The 21,806-nt window shown below is 36.1% G+C and overlaps 1 protein-coding gene across 1 annotated transcript in view; it reads left to right on the top strand.

The window, feature by feature from the left end:
* The window catches only part of LOC104544442 (probable global transcription activator SNF2L2), a gene marked incomplete at its 3' end in the record, with an annotated part of 47,594 nt that extends 27,825 nt beyond the window's left edge, over nt 1-19,769 (top strand). The window contains exons 16-24 of the mRNA XM_010189315.1: nt 146-253; nt 2,534-2,641; nt 3,953-4,039; nt 4,946-4,992; nt 6,417-6,583; nt 9,268-9,431; nt 11,759-11,986; nt 15,134-15,211; nt 19,551-19,769. Coding sequence (XP_010187617.1) covers nt 146-253; nt 2,534-2,641; nt 3,953-4,039; nt 4,946-4,992; nt 6,417-6,583; nt 9,268-9,431; nt 11,759-11,986; nt 15,134-15,211; nt 19,551-19,769 — 1,206 coding nt within the window. The remainder of the gene's footprint in view (nt 1-145; nt 254-2,533; nt 2,642-3,952; nt 4,040-4,945; nt 4,993-6,416; nt 6,584-9,267; nt 9,432-11,758; nt 11,987-15,133; nt 15,212-19,550) is intronic.
* Nucleotides 19,770-21,806: the final 2,037 nt, after the last annotated feature.

The following is a 21,806-nucleotide window of genomic DNA, read 5'->3' as shown; positions in this document are numbered from 1 at the left end:
TCTCCCTGGTACTTAGGGAATTAACATAACTAAAAGCTACCTTTTTTATAAAGCCAGAAAATTCTAGTATCAGTGTCTTTTTTGACTGGAAGTCAGTTTGGTTGTAATTAGTTATTGCATACACTTAACCTTTCATGTGAGAGAGGACATTATCGAATATACTGAGTTGCCTTGTAGTGATTTTATGAACTTCTGTAGGTGGACTCTGCTGAGAAGATTGAAGAAAGAGGTTGAGTCTCAACTGCCAGAAAAGGTTTGCAAAGAGAGAAGTTGTGGAAGGCGTTTAATACTTTTTTAAAGCATTATGTAATGTTCCTTTTTCAGATTTAAGTTACAGAAGAGGACTTACTTAGTATTTGTTATTGTTTTGGTTTTTTTATAACTCTGCAAAGAAAGTTGGTCATTGAGGAGAGAAGATTGAAGAAAGAGGTTGAGTCTCAACTGCCAGAAAAGGTTTGCAAAGAGAGAAGTTGTGGAAGGCGTTTAATACTTTTTTAAAGCATTATGTAATGTTCCTTTTTCAGATTTAAGTTACAGAAGAGGACTTACTTAGTATTTGTTATTGTTTTGGTTTTTTTATAACTCTGCAAAGAAAGTTGGTCATTGAGGAAGCCTGAAGTTTCTCCAGTCTTACAGATTTAATTCTGTTTGTAGTCATTCATATAAGAATGCAACTTATTTCCGTCATATATGGTTTCAAGTTGTAAGTGAGTTAGCCATACACTGAGGATAACATTCTGTCCTGTCCCATCTTCCCTGCACTGGGTAGAACCTTTGCTCACTTAACTAGTTCTCTGGAATTCTTAAGTGACTACTGGACTTTATAGTATAAACAGGCAGAATTTGGTCCTGTGTAAATATTCCAGGAGTTATCTGAAGTGTCTTGTTGAAATTGCACAGGTTTTTTTTTAAATCAGTGGCTTTTTAATTCAGATAAAATTCTCTTCTGATTTAAAAGATCATTGTTTTTATCTCTGGGCAACTCATCTTGCCCTATCCTATTCTCCTCTGCAATCTTGCATCCCTTTTTCCCATTTACCCTTCCCAGAATAACAACAGCAACTAAATAAAAAATAAATTTGAAGGCGTGCTTGGGAAAGTTTGGTGCTAAGGTCAACTGGATTAAAAGCTTACCAGTATGAAATTTTTGTAAGTTGCGTTGTCAGCTGACTGACACTGGCTGAATGACTGAAGAGCTCTGTACAGATACTCAGTGACAGTACTCAAAGGCCTTTAAAAATTTCCTTCTTGTCCTTATAATGTTGTAAATACTATTATTGTTGTGACTTTCTGTTCTTCAAGTGTCAGATTCTCAGTATCCTCAGAAGCATTTATTTGAGAATGAAACATTCTTACATTTAAAAATATTACTGAAATCTTTATTCAAATTTCTGCATAGCCACCAAATTTGATAAATGCATTAATGTGCATTGGAGGAAGATTTAGAAGTTGCACGCACACTGAGACACAGAGGACCATGTTTCTTTTTGTTTCCGTTATCTTGTTTACCAAAAAAAGCAACTGGTCCAACCATGAAAACTGAACTTGTTAACTGAAGGCTGTTAATCAGTTGCATTAGATCTTATAAATCTTGGTAAAGAAGCCATTGAAGATATGGTCACTTCTCTTCAATGAGTTCATCCTCCTGTCTTTCTGGAAAGAATACAGCCTGATAATTTTTATTCAATTTATTTATTAAACATTAGGAAACTTATACATTTTCTTTTAGTCACCACTTGAAAGACTTCTAGCTACTAGTGTGGCTTTATTATATGACTATTTTTATTTTACATAACTTAATAAAAACATAATGACTGTAATCTGGATATTGGGTAGTAGGAAAAATCAGTTAAATTGGGCTATAATGTATTTGTATTACTAGATTTAAAGGTAGTGTGCAGTCTAAAGCTGCTTTACTTAGTATAGTTTTAGAAAGCTGAACAAGAAGACAGACTGAACCTGAGCATCATACAGTACTTTGTTAATTGCCTATGTTTTTAGTTGATGTTGAGAAAACGGCCTATTTCTGTGCCCACCTAGGTAAGCATAACGCTAGTTAGACACTATGATGGATGCTTATTTGCTAGTTATACAATGATATTTTTGTAATGCTTAGCTTTATATTTTTATAATGCTTAGCTTTATATTTTTATAATGCTTTACAGAGATAATAAAATCCACAGATTATTAAGCATAAAATCTTTTTTAAAATTACGTATTGAATGTAAAATAAATAAATTTTTATTTTTAATTGTTAATATTACAGAATGAGAAAAAATATGTTTGGCAATTCTGCAATTACATTCTTAGTATCCAACTGTCTTATAGTACTTGTGACTCACAGATAGACATTGCTAGGCTTGCAGTTGGATTGCTGCTCACTGAAATTATGTGCGGTGTTAGGGTGCAGATAATAGTTTTTTGGTTTATGTTTTGGAATGACAAGAACCTACAGTTAGAGCCTACTAACATCATTATGTCAGTGTGGGATTTTTATGTGTTTTTTATTTTTGGTTATTTTTGTTTATATTAGGTGGAATATGTGATCAAATGTGATATGTCAGCTCTTCAGAAAATCTTGTACCGTCACATGCAAGCCAAGGGGATCCTTCTCACAGATGGTTCTGAAAAAGACAAGAAGGTACGAGACAGAGACTAAAACTTGTAGGGAACAATGTATTACAATTAAACATGCTAACAATATTATTTCAATATTATAAAATTAATATGTAGGCTTTTACTTCAGGTAACTGTCATGAGGGAAAAGGTATCTGTCAGATGTCCTTCTGTTTTACAAGACTGCAGCTCATGCTGTCTGTTCACAAGGAAGAGACATTACTGGTATTCACTGTAGTTACAATGCCTTTCTGCAAGAAGGCAGTGTTTGAAAAAACCGCTATTTCGCCTGGTCAAACTTAATCCAATAATGTACCTGAATAACTGTGATTGTGGCAGTGCTGGCTACAGAAGGTCATCCATCTTGTCTTTCAGAGCTACTAGTTAAGCCTTGTTTCAGCCAGCTAGGGCTGTGTGCTTGCATTCATACTTATGAGATATGTTAATGAGAAATCTCTTTAAAACATCAGTGTGATTCAAAGTCATGTAGTCAGATTTAGGCTATGTATTAGTATATAATGTAATCAAATAGTATGCTTTTCCCCGATTTTACCACTGGAAATTGCTAAATTGTAATAAAGCAAAGTGGCGTCCTAAAGCAACAAGTGTTTGGCAATGTTGATATGATTTGGTGTTCTCAAACTTGTATCCACTGCTTGCAATTAGTTTTTAACCATACAGTTTAATCTAGCACAACTGAATATTGTCTGAAGTCTGTCCTGGTTCTAAAAAGATTCACTGTAGAGTAGGTTTTGAGAATATACTTTATTAAATACTAAGATGACACATGAGGTTTGGCTACCTCTAGCTTTTTAGTTGCCTGGGGCCCTATGTTTTACTTGGCCTGCAAAGAGAAACCCATATATCTAGTTAGATAGGAGGAGATACTGTAGCATCTGAAAAGCATTTGGCCAGAATAATTTCCTCTTAGAGGGTTCAGACATGATGGAATTTGTATGTTTTCATAATAGGCAGTATAAATAAGCAGTATGCAAGACAATAGATATTCTGCTTCCCACTGTGAATACTGCAGGTAGATACATAGTGCACTTAGTGGATGACTTCCAGGACTTCCTTTTTAGTTGCAGAGCATTCTTAGGATAGATTAATTTATACAGCAAGATGACTGCACAGTAACTTTTGGCTTTTTTTGTTGTTGTTGTTGATTTGGGTGGGGTTTTTTATTAGTGATGCAGTGTTCAGATTTGGTAGAAGGCTCCTTCTGTTTTGGGGTAGAAGTATTTTTATGCCTGCGTGTAATAATATCTTTAAAAAACTTTATTAATAAGCTAAGAAATTAGATTCATTTTTTGATTTGCATTGTTTGTACCCATAGGGAAAAGGTGGGGCGAAAACTCTTATGAATACTATCATGCAATTGAGAAAGATATGCAATCACCCTTACATGTTTCAACACATTGAGGTAAGACTGACATGTTTTATTTTGAGAGTTGCCTTTATTCAGATGGCTACCATAATAGAAAACTGCTGTTGATGCTTATGTGCTGAAAAGGATGCATTTGAAAAACATTATCATTGCAGTGCTTTATTTTTAGGAACAAATGGACCCATTGCCAGCTTTTTATTGGTAATCTGAAATCTAATTTTAAAACCTTTGATCTTGTGGAAAAACTGCATCTAAAAAAATTTGTTTTGGTTTTTGGTTTTTTTTGTGGGTTTTTTTTTCATTTAAGACATTCCAAAACAACTTAATCTCTACGTAGACCTAATTTACGATGTAGAGGCACTACTTAAAAAGGCCACATGTAGGAGCTTTATAACTGGCAGGCTCCTAATCTTTTACAGTATCAACCCAAATTGTTATATTCTGTCCACTTTGTTCTTTCAGCAAAAATGCTATCTGTGTAGCATCTCTCATTAGGACAAAAAGTACATAAATATTATAATGTATCTGGAAAGTTAGAAAGTGTTGGAAATATCTGGAATGTAGCTACATTTATGAATGAATAAGTACCTACTGTGGTGTATTATCATTGTAGTTTTCACTCTTTGTTCTCTTGCATGCTGATTGAGTAATTTGCAAATTGATCTTCCAGTAATTAGTATAAATTAATTAAGTTCTACTGTATTTGTAATCTGGTAAAATGTATGCTGGCAGCAGTAACTTCTGCAAATCATGAATTTCAAATAATAGTAGTAGAGGAAAACACTAAGCAGAGCACTGTTGCTGCAAGATAGATTCCAAGAGTAAGAACATAACGGAACTCAGACTCAAATGCTCATATATGTAATTTTGTGATAGAAAAATGCATAATTTTGGGTTACTGTGTAGTGTGTAATAATCTGTTTATTGCTTATAACTCTGCAGGAGTCCTTTGCTGAACATTTAGGCTACTCAAATGGCGTCATCAATGGGTAACTCATTTAGATTGTCTTGTTCATAATGTTGTATTAGAACTAACGTATCACTTTATTTTTCTAGAAGATGCTTGCTAACAAACTTGAGCAGGTTATAGAAAGACAGAGGAGGCACAGGGCAAATATCTAAAGCAGAATATAACAGTACTGGAATTGTTACATGAGTTGTTTATGAACTTTCATCTATTTCGGTAGGACAGGCAGAGAAGTTTGTAAACACATATCTTCCTTTCCCTTTATTTTGAAATAGGTTAGAATAGAATTAATTCCTTTGGAATGAAAGTTCAGAGACACCAGTGGGGGTTTTCTTCTCTTTGTAACTTTTACCTTTTGCTTTTTTCTCTTTACCATCTTTATTCCAAATTAAAGTAGCGTTTCTTCCATTATTTGAAATTAAATAGATTTAAATTTTGTTCTTGGCATTTCCTTATGCAACTGTCTAGAAATGGATGCTTTCTAAAGGAAAGGCGTGTATCTTCCACTTGACCCCCTTCCTGTTTAGGTGTTGATGACATTAATTTCTTTTTTCCTTAAAAAGTTTACTAGACCTTTTGTCTCCTAAGCTAGTATACCAGACTGCTTGTCTCCTAAACAGTTTAGTCTTTTGCTGATTACATATGTATGCATTCCAGAAGGCCATGTATCCTGCGGACTTAAGTATATCATTGCTAATGATAAATCGTATTTTGAGAGTACAGACTCAAAGTTAGAAAAAAGGTCACATAAAATTTATTTTTGTAAAGTATATCACTATGATGCTGGTTTAGACATAGTGATTACGTCTGTTTTCTCAGTTATTACTTGAATTTCAGTGCTAAGAATCTGTTTTGCAATTCATCGCATAGAAGGCAGAAGAGCAGCTAATCAAAGCAGCTAAACATTGTTCAGGACTACTAAGGTTATATGGTTAAAAAGTATGTCCTCTGTCAAACTCTTCCCATTATCTCTGTATTCTAGTTCAGTTTGGAATATTTCATTTCATGTGCATAGTAGTTGAGTAGAAAGGGAATTGTTTCTAACACGTGCCTGATGAATACATCTTATAGCTGCAGTAAATGGCAGTTGAAAGCAAAACTAGCAGGTGAATGTCTTAACTGATAAAATGTATATCTAGCTGAGCAATAATGTTTGTTTTGATAAATAATGAAACAAAATTGAGTTTCATAAAGGAAGATATGCTATGTGATTGAAAGTCCCCACACTTTGAAGAAAAATCCTTTCCAAGCAGGAATTCAGATAGGTGTGATTTTGTTTTTTTTTAAATTTTAACCAACATAAACAATTTTAAAGAGAGAAAAGTACTATTAGTCATGTTTATCTTAAGTAAATTAATCTCTGTTGTACTCTGACATGATAATGTCTAAAAACTTTTCTAAATACGTGCTCATTCTGACATTTACTGTGCTTTTTCTCTTCAACAGAGCCGAACTTTATCGGGCCTCAGGGAAGTTTGAGCTACTCGATCGTATTCTACCAAAGTTACGAGCTACTAACCATCGTGTGCTTCTTTTCTGTCAAATGACATCACTCATGACCATTATGGAAGACTACTTTGCCTTTCGAAATTTCCTTTACCTGCGTCTCGATGGTAAGCTACACGAAAAAAAAAAGGGATAAATAGTAAGCTAGGAGGTAGCATGCTTCATTAATTTCGATATGAGAGACCTAGACTCTCTTCCTAGTGTCTTCCTGGCACACCAGTGCTGTGATGTGACTATATAGAAGTGTAAACAGGTTCATAAAATGGTTTGACTAATCCATGAAGGAAGTCTGTAAGAGTATTCATCATGAAGTTACGGCAGTAAACCCTTAAGCTGCAGCTTGCTAGAATTTTCCCTGTTCTTACAGACAAGATTATGAGCAAAATGTGCTTTTGCCTTTTGGTAGTTGAAGTTAAGTAATTTTCCATCTCCCTGGTTCTTTGACTGTTTTCTTTCAGCTGTTAAACCTGCAAATGCTTTGGTTGAGGGCTTGTTTTGATGAACACTCAGGTCTGTTCCTGGAATGCTGATTATGTAGAGATTTGATGTTTAGGGGCTGAGACATCAAACGAGATTTAAAATCCAAGGTCCCAATCAGTTGTCACTAAGTTGTCTGAAAGTATTCTCATGATGAGAGATGATTATGTCAGTGTTTTCCCTAGATTCCAGTGGAATTAATTAATTGGTAGCTGCTTAAAGTTCGACTGCTGTTCTCCACAGGGTAGCTGAATTTCTGTGACAGGTAAAGTGATACCTGTAGTTTTCTTCCTGAATTTCACGGGAAGGTCAGTAGCCCCAGTTACTTCATGTGTAGATGTGTTTTGTTACCTTTGAATGAAAAAATGATTTAGAAATATAGTGGAAATATAGTAATTGAAACGAAAATTTCAGGAAGGAAAATTGAAAGGAAAAGAATATATTAATTGAAAGGAAATTACCTAGCTAGAAACACCATATCTCATCTGAGGATTAAACCTGTTTGAAGGTTTGTCAAAACTGTCTGAAGAACACAGTACCACACTAACAAAACCCTCCTTGCACTTCTGGCCTGCAGGTGTTTTAGTGCTTCCATTCAAGAAACAGGAATTATATTAAATTTAAAATTTATTAAATTACCTTGCACTGTGTATGTTTAAATGAATCCTTTTTTCATGCTTGAATGTCTGTGGCAATACACAGTATGTTAAATTACAGCTTCTTGTTTTCCTTAAGGTTTTGGAGGTAATTCATTAAATTAGTGAGATTAAACCTTTTTTCTTTTATTCTAGTTTTATGATAACTGATACCTTCCATGCTGGAGTGTAATATATATGTAGATTCTATCCAGTTGTTTTCTCATATGACGTATTTTCTACCCGAGTTACCTGCTTCTTAAGTAAATGGGTTTCTGTGGGCCAGCAGTTTGTCTGTGTGACTTTTCTGAGTCTGGCAGGAGTAAAGTTATGATGAATGCTAATAATGAAGTTAGGAATGAATGCCTTCCTCCTAGCAGCCCATAAAATGCTGTGCTTTGCATTTGTGGCTAGGCAGGTTTCATAACACACCAGTGATAACAGTCTAGTGTTTTGGCTATTGCTGAAGCAGTGTTTGCAGAGTGTCAAGGCTTTCTCTCTAAAACAGCCCTCCACTCTCAAGGCCAGTAGACCAGGACAGCTGACCCAAACTGGCCAAAGAGGTGTGCTCAGCAATAAAAGCTGAGGGAAAGGAAGAGATTGCAGGGACGTTCCTCATTCCAGCATTCATCTTCCCAAGCAATCATTACAGCTTCTGAGGCCGTGCTTTCCAGGTAGTAGCTGGACATCTGTCTGCTGATGGGAAGTAGTAAATATATTCCTCTTTTTACTTTTGTTGCATGCATAGCTTTTGCTTTTATTAAACTGGCTTTGTCTCAGCTCAGGAGCTTTTCAATCTTATTTTCTCCCCTCATGAGCTTTTTCATCTTATTTTTTTCCCCTTGTACTGTTGAGGAGGGGGAGTGAGAGAGGTGGGGGAAGGGTGGGTGTCTGGCAGCTGTCTGGGGTCAACTCACCACAGTAATAGAAGGACTTAATCTTCTGTACATAGATCGAAGCCTGAATAAAAGTAGCAAACTTTCTTTGGCTTCCAGTTACAGACAGAAGTGTAAAAAAGGTAAAGCAAACAGTGGACCAGGCTACGGTGATCCATATGGCCTGTTGTTGAAATGCATGAAATTCTTGCAGTTGCCAGATTGCACAGGACCTGAGTTTTGCTTAGAACTTTGTGTACTGTTTTCACCATGATTGAATTCCTTGCCTGTTCACCCTCAGCTATTGTATACCATCACCCAAGATACACCAAGATAGGATCTTTTAAGAATTTTCAATTCTTTTGTGTTAATAGTCACTATGAAGGCCAACAGTAACATTTTGATAGATCTCTCTATAAATAACTTTTAAATTTTTTTAGGTGCTGTTGTGGCAAGAAGGCATTAATCAAAACTGGAGCTGTCGTCTGTTTGTGTATAGTAACTTTAATTGAAATTTTTGTGAGTCATAGAAAGGTATAACAATGTTAGCCAATATTTCAGAGTCCACTTTTGAAATGTCAAAATAAATACTTAAAAGAGATATTTAGAAGTCCATCTCTTAGATGTGACAGGCAGTTGACCAAAACATTTGTGGTGTTTTTTCTGTATTAGTGAAGATGTGGCAGAGATAGCAAAAAGCAAGTGAACTAAAATTTCCCTTCCACATGTACGTTTAGCAACTGGCATTGTATTTATATTATTTCAGTTCACATCTTTCTTATAGGGTATTTCATTTCTTTTCAGGCACAACAAAATCAGAGGATCGAGCTGCTCTGTTGAAGAAGTTCAATGAACCTGGGTCACAATACTTTATCTTCTTGCTGAGTACAAGAGCTGGAGGACTAGGCTTAAATCTGCAGGCTGCTGACACAGTTATAATCTTTGATAGTGACTGGAATCCTCACCAGGTTATTTTTATTTACTTATCTTGATGAAGTGGGCAAAAAAATCATGATGCATTTTTGGTTTGCTTTTTAAATTTGGGGGTACAGCCTGGGGTAAAAGGAATAGATCCAGGTAAGTCATAGAATGCTGCTTTGAGAGGAATCAGTGAGGCGAACTGCTACAATCGGGAAATGTTTTGGTTTGAATCAATGAAGTAATTCTTTCTGTGTATATTTTACCTGAGTCTCATGAAATCCTCAGAGCAAGGGACCTTATAGACCTGCTTCATTTGTACAGCTGTACTGATTCTTTAACCCTTAGGATATTAATAAGTAGCTCCCTATTTTGAGTCTTTGCTAGATGGTTTGTGATATTTTAGTAAAGACTGTGCACAGCGCTGCCTGTCTCAGGAAATGAACAACTGTATGACTGCAGCAGTCTTGGCCTGAGACACTGAACACTGTAAAAGGGGGTATCAAACCATGCTGGCTTATTTAAAAAAGCTAGAAGAGAGAATTGTTTGTGTCAGTTAGTGCCTTATTTATTTTTTTAACTTATTTTTAAGACTGTAAATCAGATACCTCTGGAATTACATAGGTATGTGTGTGTTTTCAGCTATTGTGCAAGTGTATGCAGGTCACATAGTCAATGGCCACATGTAAAAGTAAGGGAAGTGAGACTAAAAAGAGATTTTTTTATATAACTTTCAAGACAACACTCTCATAGATGTCATGATGACCAATTTAAAGCAAGGCTTAAATTCAGAGCAATCATATTTGGAGATTTTTAAAAGCAGCTCAGAAAACACTTGATTTTTTGGTTGTCTTTAGAGTACTCACAGGCATGTTCAACACAGAGTACTGTATATTTCTACAGTTGGAGAGGAATAAATCCTTACAGTGCAGTAGAATTTACAGAATATTTTCTGACGTATTCGGTGGGCATATTGCTCAATTACAAAATGATGGAATCATAGAATCATTTAGGTTGAAAAAGACCCTGAAAAACATCAAATCCAAACATAAACCTAACACTGCCAAGCCCTAAGTGCTGCATCTACACATCTATTAAATCTCTCCAGGGCTGGTGACTCAACCACTTCCCTGGGCAGCCTGCTCCAGTGCTTGGTAACCCTTTCAATGAAGAATTTCCTCCTAATATCCAAACAAAACCTCCCCTGGAACAACTTGAGGCCATTTCCTCTTGTCCTTTCACTTGTAACTTGGAAGAGATGGCCTCCACCTCCCTATGGCCTTCTGTCAGGTAGTTGTAGAGAGTGATAAGGTCTTCCCTTCAGTCTCCTTTTCAGTGCATGCAGTTTCTCTTCTCTTGCAAATGAGAGAGTGATTTGTTCATTTTAATGAGCAGTGTGGTAAAAGGAGGTAGCTGAGAGGGTGGGAGGTGAAAGCGGAGAAGGGAGGGGTGGGGAGAGCAGGTAGCATTTAAACAGCATATAAAGAAAAACTGTTGCCTTGCCATTTTCCTGTGCTTCTGAGATTGATTATATAAACAAATTCATATTGTAGCTTCATCTTTACTGTTAGTGCAGACTTCACCTTTAGGTTGCAGCAGCTGAATTGTAGGTAGTGCTTGGGAAGGGAACTGTGGGAGGGAAAGGCTAACAACAGTAACAAAATCAAGGTGCCGGACTGAAATAGGCAAACTCATTGCCTTTTTTTTTTCTCTACATTAAGAAATTTCTGTATTATGAAGCAGCACAAAACTACAATAGCTTTTTGTGTATAAGTACCCTTCATTGACTGTGTTGAAATAGAAACACATTAATTACAGGAGTTAATGGATTTCTCTTTTCCTCAAAGAAAGTAGGTAAGATTTTGAATTAATAAATTCTTTACCTGTGACCTGCAGTGTACTTTACTTTTTACTTCCTCTATTTGTAAGTGCAGTCACCTGACCAAAAAATAGTTCTATTGATTCACAGTCTAGTAAATATGAACTTTCAATCAGGAAGATCATATTTAAGCTGTTTAAAACAAATATTCCAATTTTAAAACCAGTTTCAGTAGATCAAATAATTCTTAATTAACTTATTTACAAATCAGTAAAGGCCTTATGTGTGGCTTTTTCCCTGGTAATTTTGTTGCTTGCTTTTCGTGCAATCAAGAGATACTTAACGTTAGGGTTCATTCTGGCTTAGAAGGCCATGAGCTTGTACAAAGCATGTCCATGTTTTTTCCTTTCAGTTTTCACCTTACCTGGGTGTGATGGAGTTTTGGAAAAGAAAACAATGAGGAATAAACTATGTGAATTGTGGCAGACTGTCATCTGAGTACTTCACTTGCTGTAGTACACTTACAATACAAATCACTCTGTGTTTTATGCCTAATAGGACTTGCAGGCCCAAGACAGAGCTCACCGAATTGGTCAGCAGAACGAAGTTCGAGTCCTGCGACTGTGCACTGTCAACAGTGTGGAAGAGAAGATACTTGCCGCTGCAAAGTATAAGCTGAACGTCGATCAAAAAGTTATTCAGGCCGGAATGTTTGATCAGAAGTCTTCAAGCCACGAAAGGAGAGCCTTCCTGCAGGCCATATTGGAGCATGAAGAAGAAAATGAGGTAAGGTAGTTAGAAATATCAGTAAGAGGACGTTTCAGGAAGTACTGAGTCATTTTTTTAATCAGTTACAAAGATTGTAATCTCCTTTGAAGTTAGAAATGTCATCATATTCTTACCATCCAGTCAAAGAAACAGCTTGATTTTTCTCTTTGTTTTTGGTCACAGTAATAGGTTATAATGTGTAATGGTTATTATGGTAATGATTAAATCTTAGTGTGGAATTAGGCACTGTCACCTATACCCATTTTGCGCTTTCATAATTTTGGCAAATTTATATTAAAGATTTTTTCCAAAACAGATCATAGAACAGTTCCTAAATCCAGTTTATATGTTGAACTGGATAATCTGATTTTTCAGACATGCTGAACAACTAGTACTACCTAGGTTCAATCATAGAAGACCCTGCTTACTATGCTTCTTTTGGACCGTGGGTAATAGTTAAGATCTGCTTTGATATGCTTTGGGCTTAGGGCAAGCCAGCAAAATAACTGTTTCTTTCCAGTGCTGTGTCTAATCTGGACTTCTGGTTATTACTTCCTCTTTGAGAAACAATTAGCTGTCTAAAAACAGCTGTCAAGTCTTTCTTTATAATAGTGGGAAGTGAAGTTATACAGTCACTGACTGCATGTCCCTGTTTTGCCATTGTGTTACTCTCTGGAATTGCAATTGTGGAATGGTGAGACCCTTCTTTTGCTTGTCACTGCAGACTCTTCTCTTAGTGTGAACAAAATTCAGTGTTTGGGTGAAAGCCATATTTGGAAGGGACTGTATAAATGTAACAAATATACTGAGGACACACACACAAAAAAATCCCATTCTGGAATGACTTTTTCCCACCTTGATAATATCCTGCACAGGTTAAAGACACAGAGATTTCAAGCCTGATTTTGCTTCTGGCTATGACTTGTATGTCTGAAGATGGTGCACATTGAAAGAAAAGACGACTGTAGTCTGTGTTTCACTGACATCCTTCAGTATGTGGTGTAAAGTTTGAGATCTCTTGATCTCTGAGATCACTTATCTGAAAATGGTTCAAAAATCAGGACTGTAGTTCAGGCCTGCTTCACATGCCTCATTTCATAGATGACTTCAGAGCAGTCTGCTTCTTGTGTGTTATTCAAATACACTTGATCTGCCACCCTGAAGCAAGCACAGGTTTAACCAAGGTTTCCTTGCCGTAACCCAGCATCAGTCTTTAAAGCAAGCATTGGTATTGCAGTCTGACTTGTAACAGTCAGACTGAAACTGAAGAGTTCAAGTAAAATTTCTTTCTGAAACAGAGACTATGCTAAAGTTTGCCCAAATACTGAAACTACTGAGGGAGTAAGGGGGATTGAATTTGCATCATCCTACACTGAACAGCCATTGCTTCTTCATTGCAGCAGCACTGGAAACAAAATCTGGGTAGCAAATGAGAGATCGACAAGAAAATGTAAATCAGTAGAAAGTTATTAATACCAAACCAAATTTGACTTGCAAATATGGGCTGGCACATCTAATAGAGTATGTTTAGTGACCACTGAACTGAATATTCCCATGCTAAGCATGCTTTCAGCTTATGTATCAAAGCTTTTCACACTTGTATGTAGAGCACCATATTTTCTTTGTACTTATTTAGTAGTTTTCCTAAATTCAGCATCAAAACTCTCCTTATTTTTCTTTCTTCTTTCCTTTCCTCTTTTGCTCATTTTTTTTTTCTTGTAGCAGTACCAGATAAAGCAAAGAGGTAATTTCTGTGTATTTAGAAAGATATTTGAATAAGATAATATATGGCAAATGATTAGAAGTAACTGATGTTTATAAATTTTCCTTCTGCCAAGCCTACATTATTGGCAACAGGATTTGTGGACACTGTTGTTACAGCTTCTACTACGGGATCACTTATGTTTTTCAGGTGACAAGTTGCTCTATTTGAGATGATAGGAAGTGTGTGTAACTTTCACATTCTTTGCTGATGATAAAGGAAGGGATCTGTAATCTTTTTTTATCTGTGTGTGTAACGATGTAACTTCATTTTCGTGAACGTTGAAAGATCACTGTTATTTTTCCAGCTGTTCTTCGTGTTAAAATGTAAATTCTTTGTACATTAGGGTACAGGGGTATTTGCTTGGAACTGCATTAATAAGAACTGTAATATTTAATAAGGTGTAGAAATCTTGACAGTGAAGGGAAAATAAGATGTGTGAATACAGATAGCGGCTTTTTCTGATTATTTCTGGGGAAAAAAAGAAGGGCACAGAATGTTAGTTTTTTGGGTGCTATATGCAGCATTCTGTACTCTCATTTACTGAATACAAAACACGAGTTTTCATGAGAAGTTCTAGGTCTGCAGCATACTGTAGCAGGTACCGTAACATAGATTCAGTAAGCCCTATGTAGGACCAGTCTGTACAGTCTGTAGTTTTATTGTTTCAGTTGACCTGTTGTCAGATTTGAAGTGCCACGTGCTTTCAAAATAGTTCAGGGAGGGAAACTGAGAATTGTGAACTCTGATTGTGTTAAAATGGGTATCACAGCAGTTCAGCCTTAACATTTTTATTTGAATTCTACAGTTCTAAATGGTTTTTCCAAGAACTGTTTCTGTTTTTATGAAGTAAGTAATTTTGTCTGAAGTCAGAGGTTAACATCTCAATTTGTAAGCAAATAATGGTCAAGAGAAAGAGGGATTCAGCAGGGTATTTTTCCAGTGATACTGGGTTGTTTGAGTTTTTTGTTGTTTGTTTTTTTTCCATTTAACTAGAACTTTTTCATTCTCCTAGCATTGACAGCAAAGACCTAATAATGCAGAATGGTTGTGGCTGGGAGAGTACTGTAAAGCAGCAGAACAGAAATGCATATATTGTAACTGAAGCACTAACTGTGCCTCTGACCCAGGAAAACTGCAAGCCAAAATTTCCTGGTTGTGTATTGGCTCATTTCCTCATTCTCGATTTATGAAGGTAGTAATAAGTCCCAATCATCTCTCTAATTATGTCTATTTTGTGTTACTTCTGAATTGCTGAACACTTTAAATGTTACAGTCTCTTTTTGAGTGTTTCACATGTGTTGTGACAGAAGGAGGGTCAGTACAACACTGACCTGTTGGAGGCTGTTACTTTAAGTTGCATGTAGCTTCTTTCTAATACCTTTATCCATCTGTGTAACCAGGAGGAAGATGAAGTTCCTGATGATGAGACACTGAATCAGATGATTGCTCGACGTGAGGAGGAATTTGACCTCTTTATGGTAAGGATGGTATGGTCGTAAGTAGAATGCCTTCTCTAGTGTTTTTAACAAAGGCCTTATCCTTTTGTCATTCAGATTTTGGAAAACTGCGTTGCAGGAATAGGCTTCATTTGTTTGTATTGTTTATCTGAGGAAAGAAGAGTAATCTACTAAAATACAGAGTTCCTCATATGACAGACTTAAGGGATCCTTGCGGACAGTATCGTGGAACAGTGCCAATATGAGGAAGAGTGCGGCACAACCTGAGAAATTTACAGTGCAAAACTGGTAGTCACAGTTTAGCTTGCTAATTCTACAACATACTTTACTTTTCAACATTTCTTCTGACTTTTGGACTATGATACTCCTAAGGACAACTATGGGAACTTAACGAGGTAGTGAATTAGTAGACTGACAGTGCTCTTTTCTTTGTGAATTAACTGGAGTTTGCTGATGGTTTTGTCAAGAGCCCAGTTAGCTGCATCTCTGCTGCTACAACTGTTAAAACGGTTACTGAAATAGAACAAGTGACAGTGGTTCAAATGTGAGTGACTCATTTTTATTAGCACTTCCCTTTTTGTTAGCACTGCTACAACACTGATGGAATAATTACTAAAATTTCAGTGTAGGAATGGCTCTTGCCTTTTAATGTGTATACAAAGTGAGGATTGCTGAAGGACCTTTGAGAGTCACTGACACAACAACAGGAAAGTACTTAAGTACTGAAAGTAAAGTACTGTCCCCTTTAATTTTGCAGAGGCTGCTTTCTTCTGCAAGGTGGAGAAAGACAGACACTCCTACATACAGGAATTAAAGTGTATCAAGTAATATCCTCAGAAGCTACCATTGATAGGACCACAGTTTGTTAATGCTTCACCATCCTCTGTGCAAGGATTAATCTCTGAAACTTTGCTGTTACGCAAGTGCACAGAGGTCCTTTTTACCTAAGTGTCAGCTGTTCGTGTGTGCATGTTGACAAAGGCTGTGTTCCCCCATGTGGCCTTGCCTTTTGTCATTGCTGATGTGCCAGTTTAGTCCTTTTGTGCTAAGTTTCATTTAATGAAGAACTGAAATCCCTAAAGCTAGGCTGCACAGAAAATGAGTGCTTACAGACATCTGTCTTTATTTTTAAACTTTCCTTCAGTGATTAGGGTGTAAAGGCATTTACATGACAGAAACCAAGAGGTGGCCATTTGATCCAAAACTCAAAAGGTATGATTTCAGCCAAATTATTGGCTAAGAGTACAGTGAGTTCTGTGAAAGCAGATTTGCTGCTGGAAAAAGCTTCTTGGTACTTCTCCTTCAGACCCAGAAGGAAAGAACTAATCCATGGATTGAACGTAGCTGATGAATGTATGTCTGTTTGCAGGAAATTTCTACTTCTTCATCTTTTTGGGTTAAGTTTGAAGCCTAATAACAGCCTTTCAGTAAAATATTGAGGGGCTTAGAGTGAAGACAGTTTTAGCACTGTGTGGGCTGAATTTGTTTTTCATATTAATTTACATGGAAGTTTTTAAGGAAAAGTAAAGAGTTGGCAGCAGGCAATAAAAATTTGAAGATGCAAAGTTAACATGCTTTGAAAGCCAGGATGTTGAAAATATTTAAGATAGAAACAGTGAATTTAAATATTAATGGCTAAGAAACAATTGTTATAAAAGAATTTGGTTTTAATTTTAGTAAACTGTTTAATTATAAAACAAAACTCTGAAAAATAAGTTTAGCAGTTACAGTTGTTTGTCTTCTTTTTATCAATATTTTAGGTCTTGCATAGTTAAATATCACAAAGTTAGGTTTGTATTCTCCTTACCTCAGTGATACCTGTGCCACCTTATTCCCTCTGTTAAGTTTGTACAGATGTAATCAGAATTCAGCGAACTGCAATATCCAAGAAAAAATTATTTTTGTTTGTTTATTTTGCATGCGTTGCAAGTGATGGCACTTTATCACATAGTAAAAAGTATAGAAAACATAGAAAACATATAGAAAAAGCCACTGTTTCAGTATGATTTGTACAACTCTTGTGATATCATAGTCGTGTGCTTCAAGAAGTATTACTCTTCCCAGAAAAAAAAGTCATTTTTAATCTTATATTTACTTAAATAAAGATTCCTGATGTAAAAACTTTTGAAGTGGGAGAGTGGCCTTTCAAGGAAGGCCTCTCACCAAAATGGGTGCCAGTACTCTAGTGCTAATACAGTTTATCACCTTGATCCAAAGTGGCAATATAGCAACAACTGAGTGTATAAATTACCTGTTTTACACTGAGTGGCTTAGGTGGTTATTTTAAAGACTATTTTAGTTATCATTTGGAAGGTTTTAAGATAACCATTCACAGTTCACAGGACAGCAGTGCTTTCTGCTTTTTCTAAACTGGAAGGTTTAGGCCTTGAGTGTGCCAACGCTTAAGTTCTTCACTTATGTGTAAGCATCAGTGGTGTAGGGTGTTTTTATTTCCAGCATTTAGGCCTCAGTGATGACAGTGTAAATACAATTACTTTCATAATTACAGTAAAATAAGATAGATCTGGTTTGGAAACACATGTTTTTGTAAGACATGGGAAGACAGGACTAGAAATTTCCCAGAGATAAAAGTGGTTTGAGTAGTATCCTACCAAAAAAAACCAAATGGCTGTTTGTATCTCTTAAATCTCTCTCTCAGATTAACTGAGAATGTCTTTGATTTTCTTCCCAAGAGCTTTTATTTCAGAAAACAGCTATTAAAATACACTACGTTAAAGTTCAGTCTTTGTCTTAGGGATGGAACATGGTCCTCAGGAGAAAAAAATTAAGTTTCAGCATTCACTTCATATATTTAATGTCATTATATGATGCCTGACTTCACTGAAATTCTCTGCTAAATAATAGAGGGATCCATCCCATCTATTCTGCTTGGACCACCTCTCAGTGCAGCTTGCTGGTTACAGCAATAAGTCAAGACATGCGTGTGACTTAAATGAGACATTTTTTGAAATAAATTCAGATTGAACAAGATGTTCTTTAAAAGGTGAAATATGGAAATCTGCTATGAAAAACAAAAGGCTGCACAGTCTATTCATCATTGTCTGAGGTAATGAAGGATGTGGAAAACCTGCATGTATTTACAGTTGCTTTTTAAATGTATTTGGACCTGCAGAATGACCAGGCACATATTTTACATTCTGCTTTTGGCTGAGTTTAGAAATCAGATAGGGTACCAGACAAGATGATGAAGACCACTTGTAAGATGTTGTGCCTGAGGTAGTATTTTGGAAATGCTTGTGTTTGAGAAGTGCCAAGATGAGAGAAGATTCAGCATATACAATAGTGCCATCATTAAGCCTCAGTTAGTAAATTTGGCTGGATTTGAGCTGCCCCTATAGATAGATAATACCTCTAATTTATGCATATCTGTGTCTTGGCAAAGGGTGTGAAAGCATAATATGTCTAGTTGGCATCCTGTAAAAGTGCAGCATCATGCACACAAGGGAGGTGTTTGTGCATAATCGAGACTGCTTTTAATAAATGTTTACTGACCAAAGCAGTAGCCTGTTCTGCTGTCACTGCCACTTCTGGTGCCAGTCTATTTATGTTAGTTTTTCAAATATGAAAATTAAATGCTTGGTAGCCACCTGTTTGTTTTCTTTGCTTAGAAACTGATTACTGGGCGTTTAAATACTGTATGACTCTTCAAAAGGCTTATGTGAAAATACTATTCATGTTATCTGATTTGGGGTACTTAAAAAAATGCAAATGAGATTCACAGAGCCTAATCTTATCTGATATTTTTGTATGTTTTGATTTTTGCCTAATACAGCAATAAAATCAGGAAAAGTTCAGTGTTTTAAGCATGTTGGCTTTCTGACACTGTGTAGGCAAGCTTTTCTCTGAATTTTTAAATTCTCTTTCTTGATTCTTTTTTTCTAATACTAGCTTTTAAATTTTAATCTGGCTTACAAAACATATTTTCAGTTACTCTCTTTAGTTAATAATAACACGTTATGGGGATCTTGTCAAGGAATGATTAGTATTTGGAGATCACATGTACAAATGCAAAGAAACCATAAAAACTAAGCTAAAAAGGAAGAGTTATTTACTTAACATAACAGTGTTCTTGTGATCTGCTTTGTATCGCTTAGCTGCTGTGTTGTCTCAGTTACTTCAGTAAAAGCTAGTTATAGAGTAGTGAACTTGACTGAAAATCAACCATCAAGCTTCTTTTTATAGTTGCATTTTAGAAGTGTTTAGAAGCATTGTGGAAGGGAAATACCTGTAAAAGGACTTGGTTTAAAGTTTCAAGTATCATTAGATAGCCAGGGATTTCCATGGTTCAGTTAGTATTTTCCCTTAAAAATGTTTTATGCTTTCCCAACTGCCATTGCAGCGGATGGACATGGACCGTCGCAGAGAGGATGCCAGAAACCCCAAGCGTAAACCCCGCTTGATGGAGGAGGACGAATTACCATCCTGGATTATTAAGGATGATGCTGAAGTTGAAAGGCTTACGTGTGAAGAAGAAGAAGAGAAAATATTTGGAAGAGGATCCCGTCAGCGCAGGGATGTGGACTACAGTGATGCTCTTACGGAGAAACAGTGGCTGCGGGTAGGTTGACCCTTTTTTTTTTGTTCTTTTTACAGTTGAAGTTTATTCATTTGTGGTGAGGGTTTTGGGGAGGGTTTGTTGTTTGTTGGTTTGGTTTTTTTAAGAGTGCACAGTTGCAGCAGGCAGAGCACAAAGTAATAGTCAAGGTCTAAATATCATTATCCAGCTTTTGCTGCTGTGTTGAAAGCTTAAGTAATTTTTAAGCTGCATTGCTGAAACTTAAATGAGTGTTACTAAATGCTGAATCAAGACTATGATAGTTTTCTATTGCAACTGTTCTATTGCTACACATCTTGACATGTTTCTTACGTATTTGGACACTTTCACAAGTGTCATCTTTAAAATACATGAAGAATTCTTTTACAGCAGAGAGGACCAGTGATGGGTGTATATTACAGCTTTCTGTGGTGCAAAAGCTTAATTTTATTTTTTTTTACATGCCTGAATTTAATTGTTTTAAGAATTTGGAAACTTTCACATAAGTCTTCTTTTTCTCATGCTGTTTCATTTCCAATTCCTGAGCATTTCTGGCTCCACTGAGATCAAAACCCTTGGTAAATGATATAAGAATTGAAGATCTGAAAGTAAAGATTCTAAATTTAACTCACACAATCTGTGATCGTGCTGTACTTAAGGATTCTTGCTGATCTTCTGTGAAATCCATATCTAGTGAATTCTAATGCCTGTGCCTTTTTAGAATGGTGGTAAGGAGGTGAGGATTGATTGTTTGAAAGTGTTCTCAAAACCAGGAAATTTGATAACGTTATGATTTCTAAAATATATAGGTAAAGTATTGTATGTACAAAACTAGTCTACATGATTTGACGGAGAATGTTTTTTCCTAGAATAATTACAGACTTAATGCTAACATGAATATACAGTGTAGTTTTTGTGTATAATTTGCTAAAGGTAGGTAGAAATCTTACTTTCAGTTACAAACATGATGCATGTGAGAGTGCATTGTGTGACACTGTGCTAAGAGCTAATCCAGATTCTGCTGCTGGGTGTAAAACTTAAGGGAGCAAAAGTTTAAATTATACATCAGCTGTAAACGTAAGCAAGTTTGTGAAACTGCAGGAGGTTGATGCTTGATATTTTCAAGCAGTCAGTGAAAACGAAAGACCTAGAAACATAAACTCCTGTCTGGATTCTCGAACACTTACTCTTTCCTGCAGTGAAAGCGCTTGCAGTGTATTGTACAAGTACTGAAGGATGTTTTAAGGTAATTATTTTTAATGATGGAATATACTCTGGCTATGGCAACATAGAAGTTAGCTTCAGCTTGGACATTTTGTGTTTTGAGTTGATTCTGGAATTTTTATTAAGCACCTTTGTGTCAAAAATGGCACCCCTAAAAAATAATCTAATCCATCTTCCTAAGCAGGGTGGAATCGGCCAGTCTTGTGTCATTTACAGATGTTCATCTGATCTGCTCTTAAGGCCTTCACTAGTAGTGAATTTAGAAGTCCACAGGGGAATGTATTTAATTGTTTGACTTTCCCTTATATTTTAACTGAATTTTCTTGTTGGCTTTTAAGCCAATTATTTCTTGTTCTAATCACTCTGGTCATGCAGAACCCACTGATACCTTTCTTTTTTTAGCAGTTCCGTATGCTGTAGAAGACTTGTTTACCCATTCAGTCAATTCTCAAGGTTAACAACCACTGCTGATTCAGTCTTTTCCAATAGTTCCTGTTTTCTAGATCTCTTGATTGTTTTCACTGATTTCCCCTAGCTGTTCTACGTGTGACTGATGTCTTTCTGCAAGTTTGGTCAAGAGCTAGACATCAAAACTCCAGGTACAGCCTCATTTGAATAAGGAGGAGTTCTTTTGCATAACTTCTAGGATACTTACACCTCATGATCCAGTATTTTGTCGTCTTAAAATCAAATATATTGACTTGTGTTAATTTTTTGATCCAGTGTAAGCCCTTAATCCTTTTCTGAGGATCTACTTCCTGGCCAGTTTTTCAGAATCATGTTTTGTATGGTTGATCTTTCCTTCCTAGGAAAAGGATTTAGCATATGCCCTTGTTG

The sequence above is a fragment of the Mesitornis unicolor genome, unplaced genomic scaffold (genome assembly GCF_000695765.1).
Source record: "Mesitornis unicolor isolate BGI_N332 unplaced genomic scaffold, ASM69576v1 scaffold30507, whole genome shotgun sequence".
NCBI lineage: Eukaryota > Metazoa > Chordata > Aves > Mesitornithiformes > Mesitornithidae > Mesitornis > Mesitornis unicolor.
The sequence above is the reverse complement of the archived record's forward strand: the minus strand, read 5'-3'. Positions and strand labels throughout refer to the sequence as shown.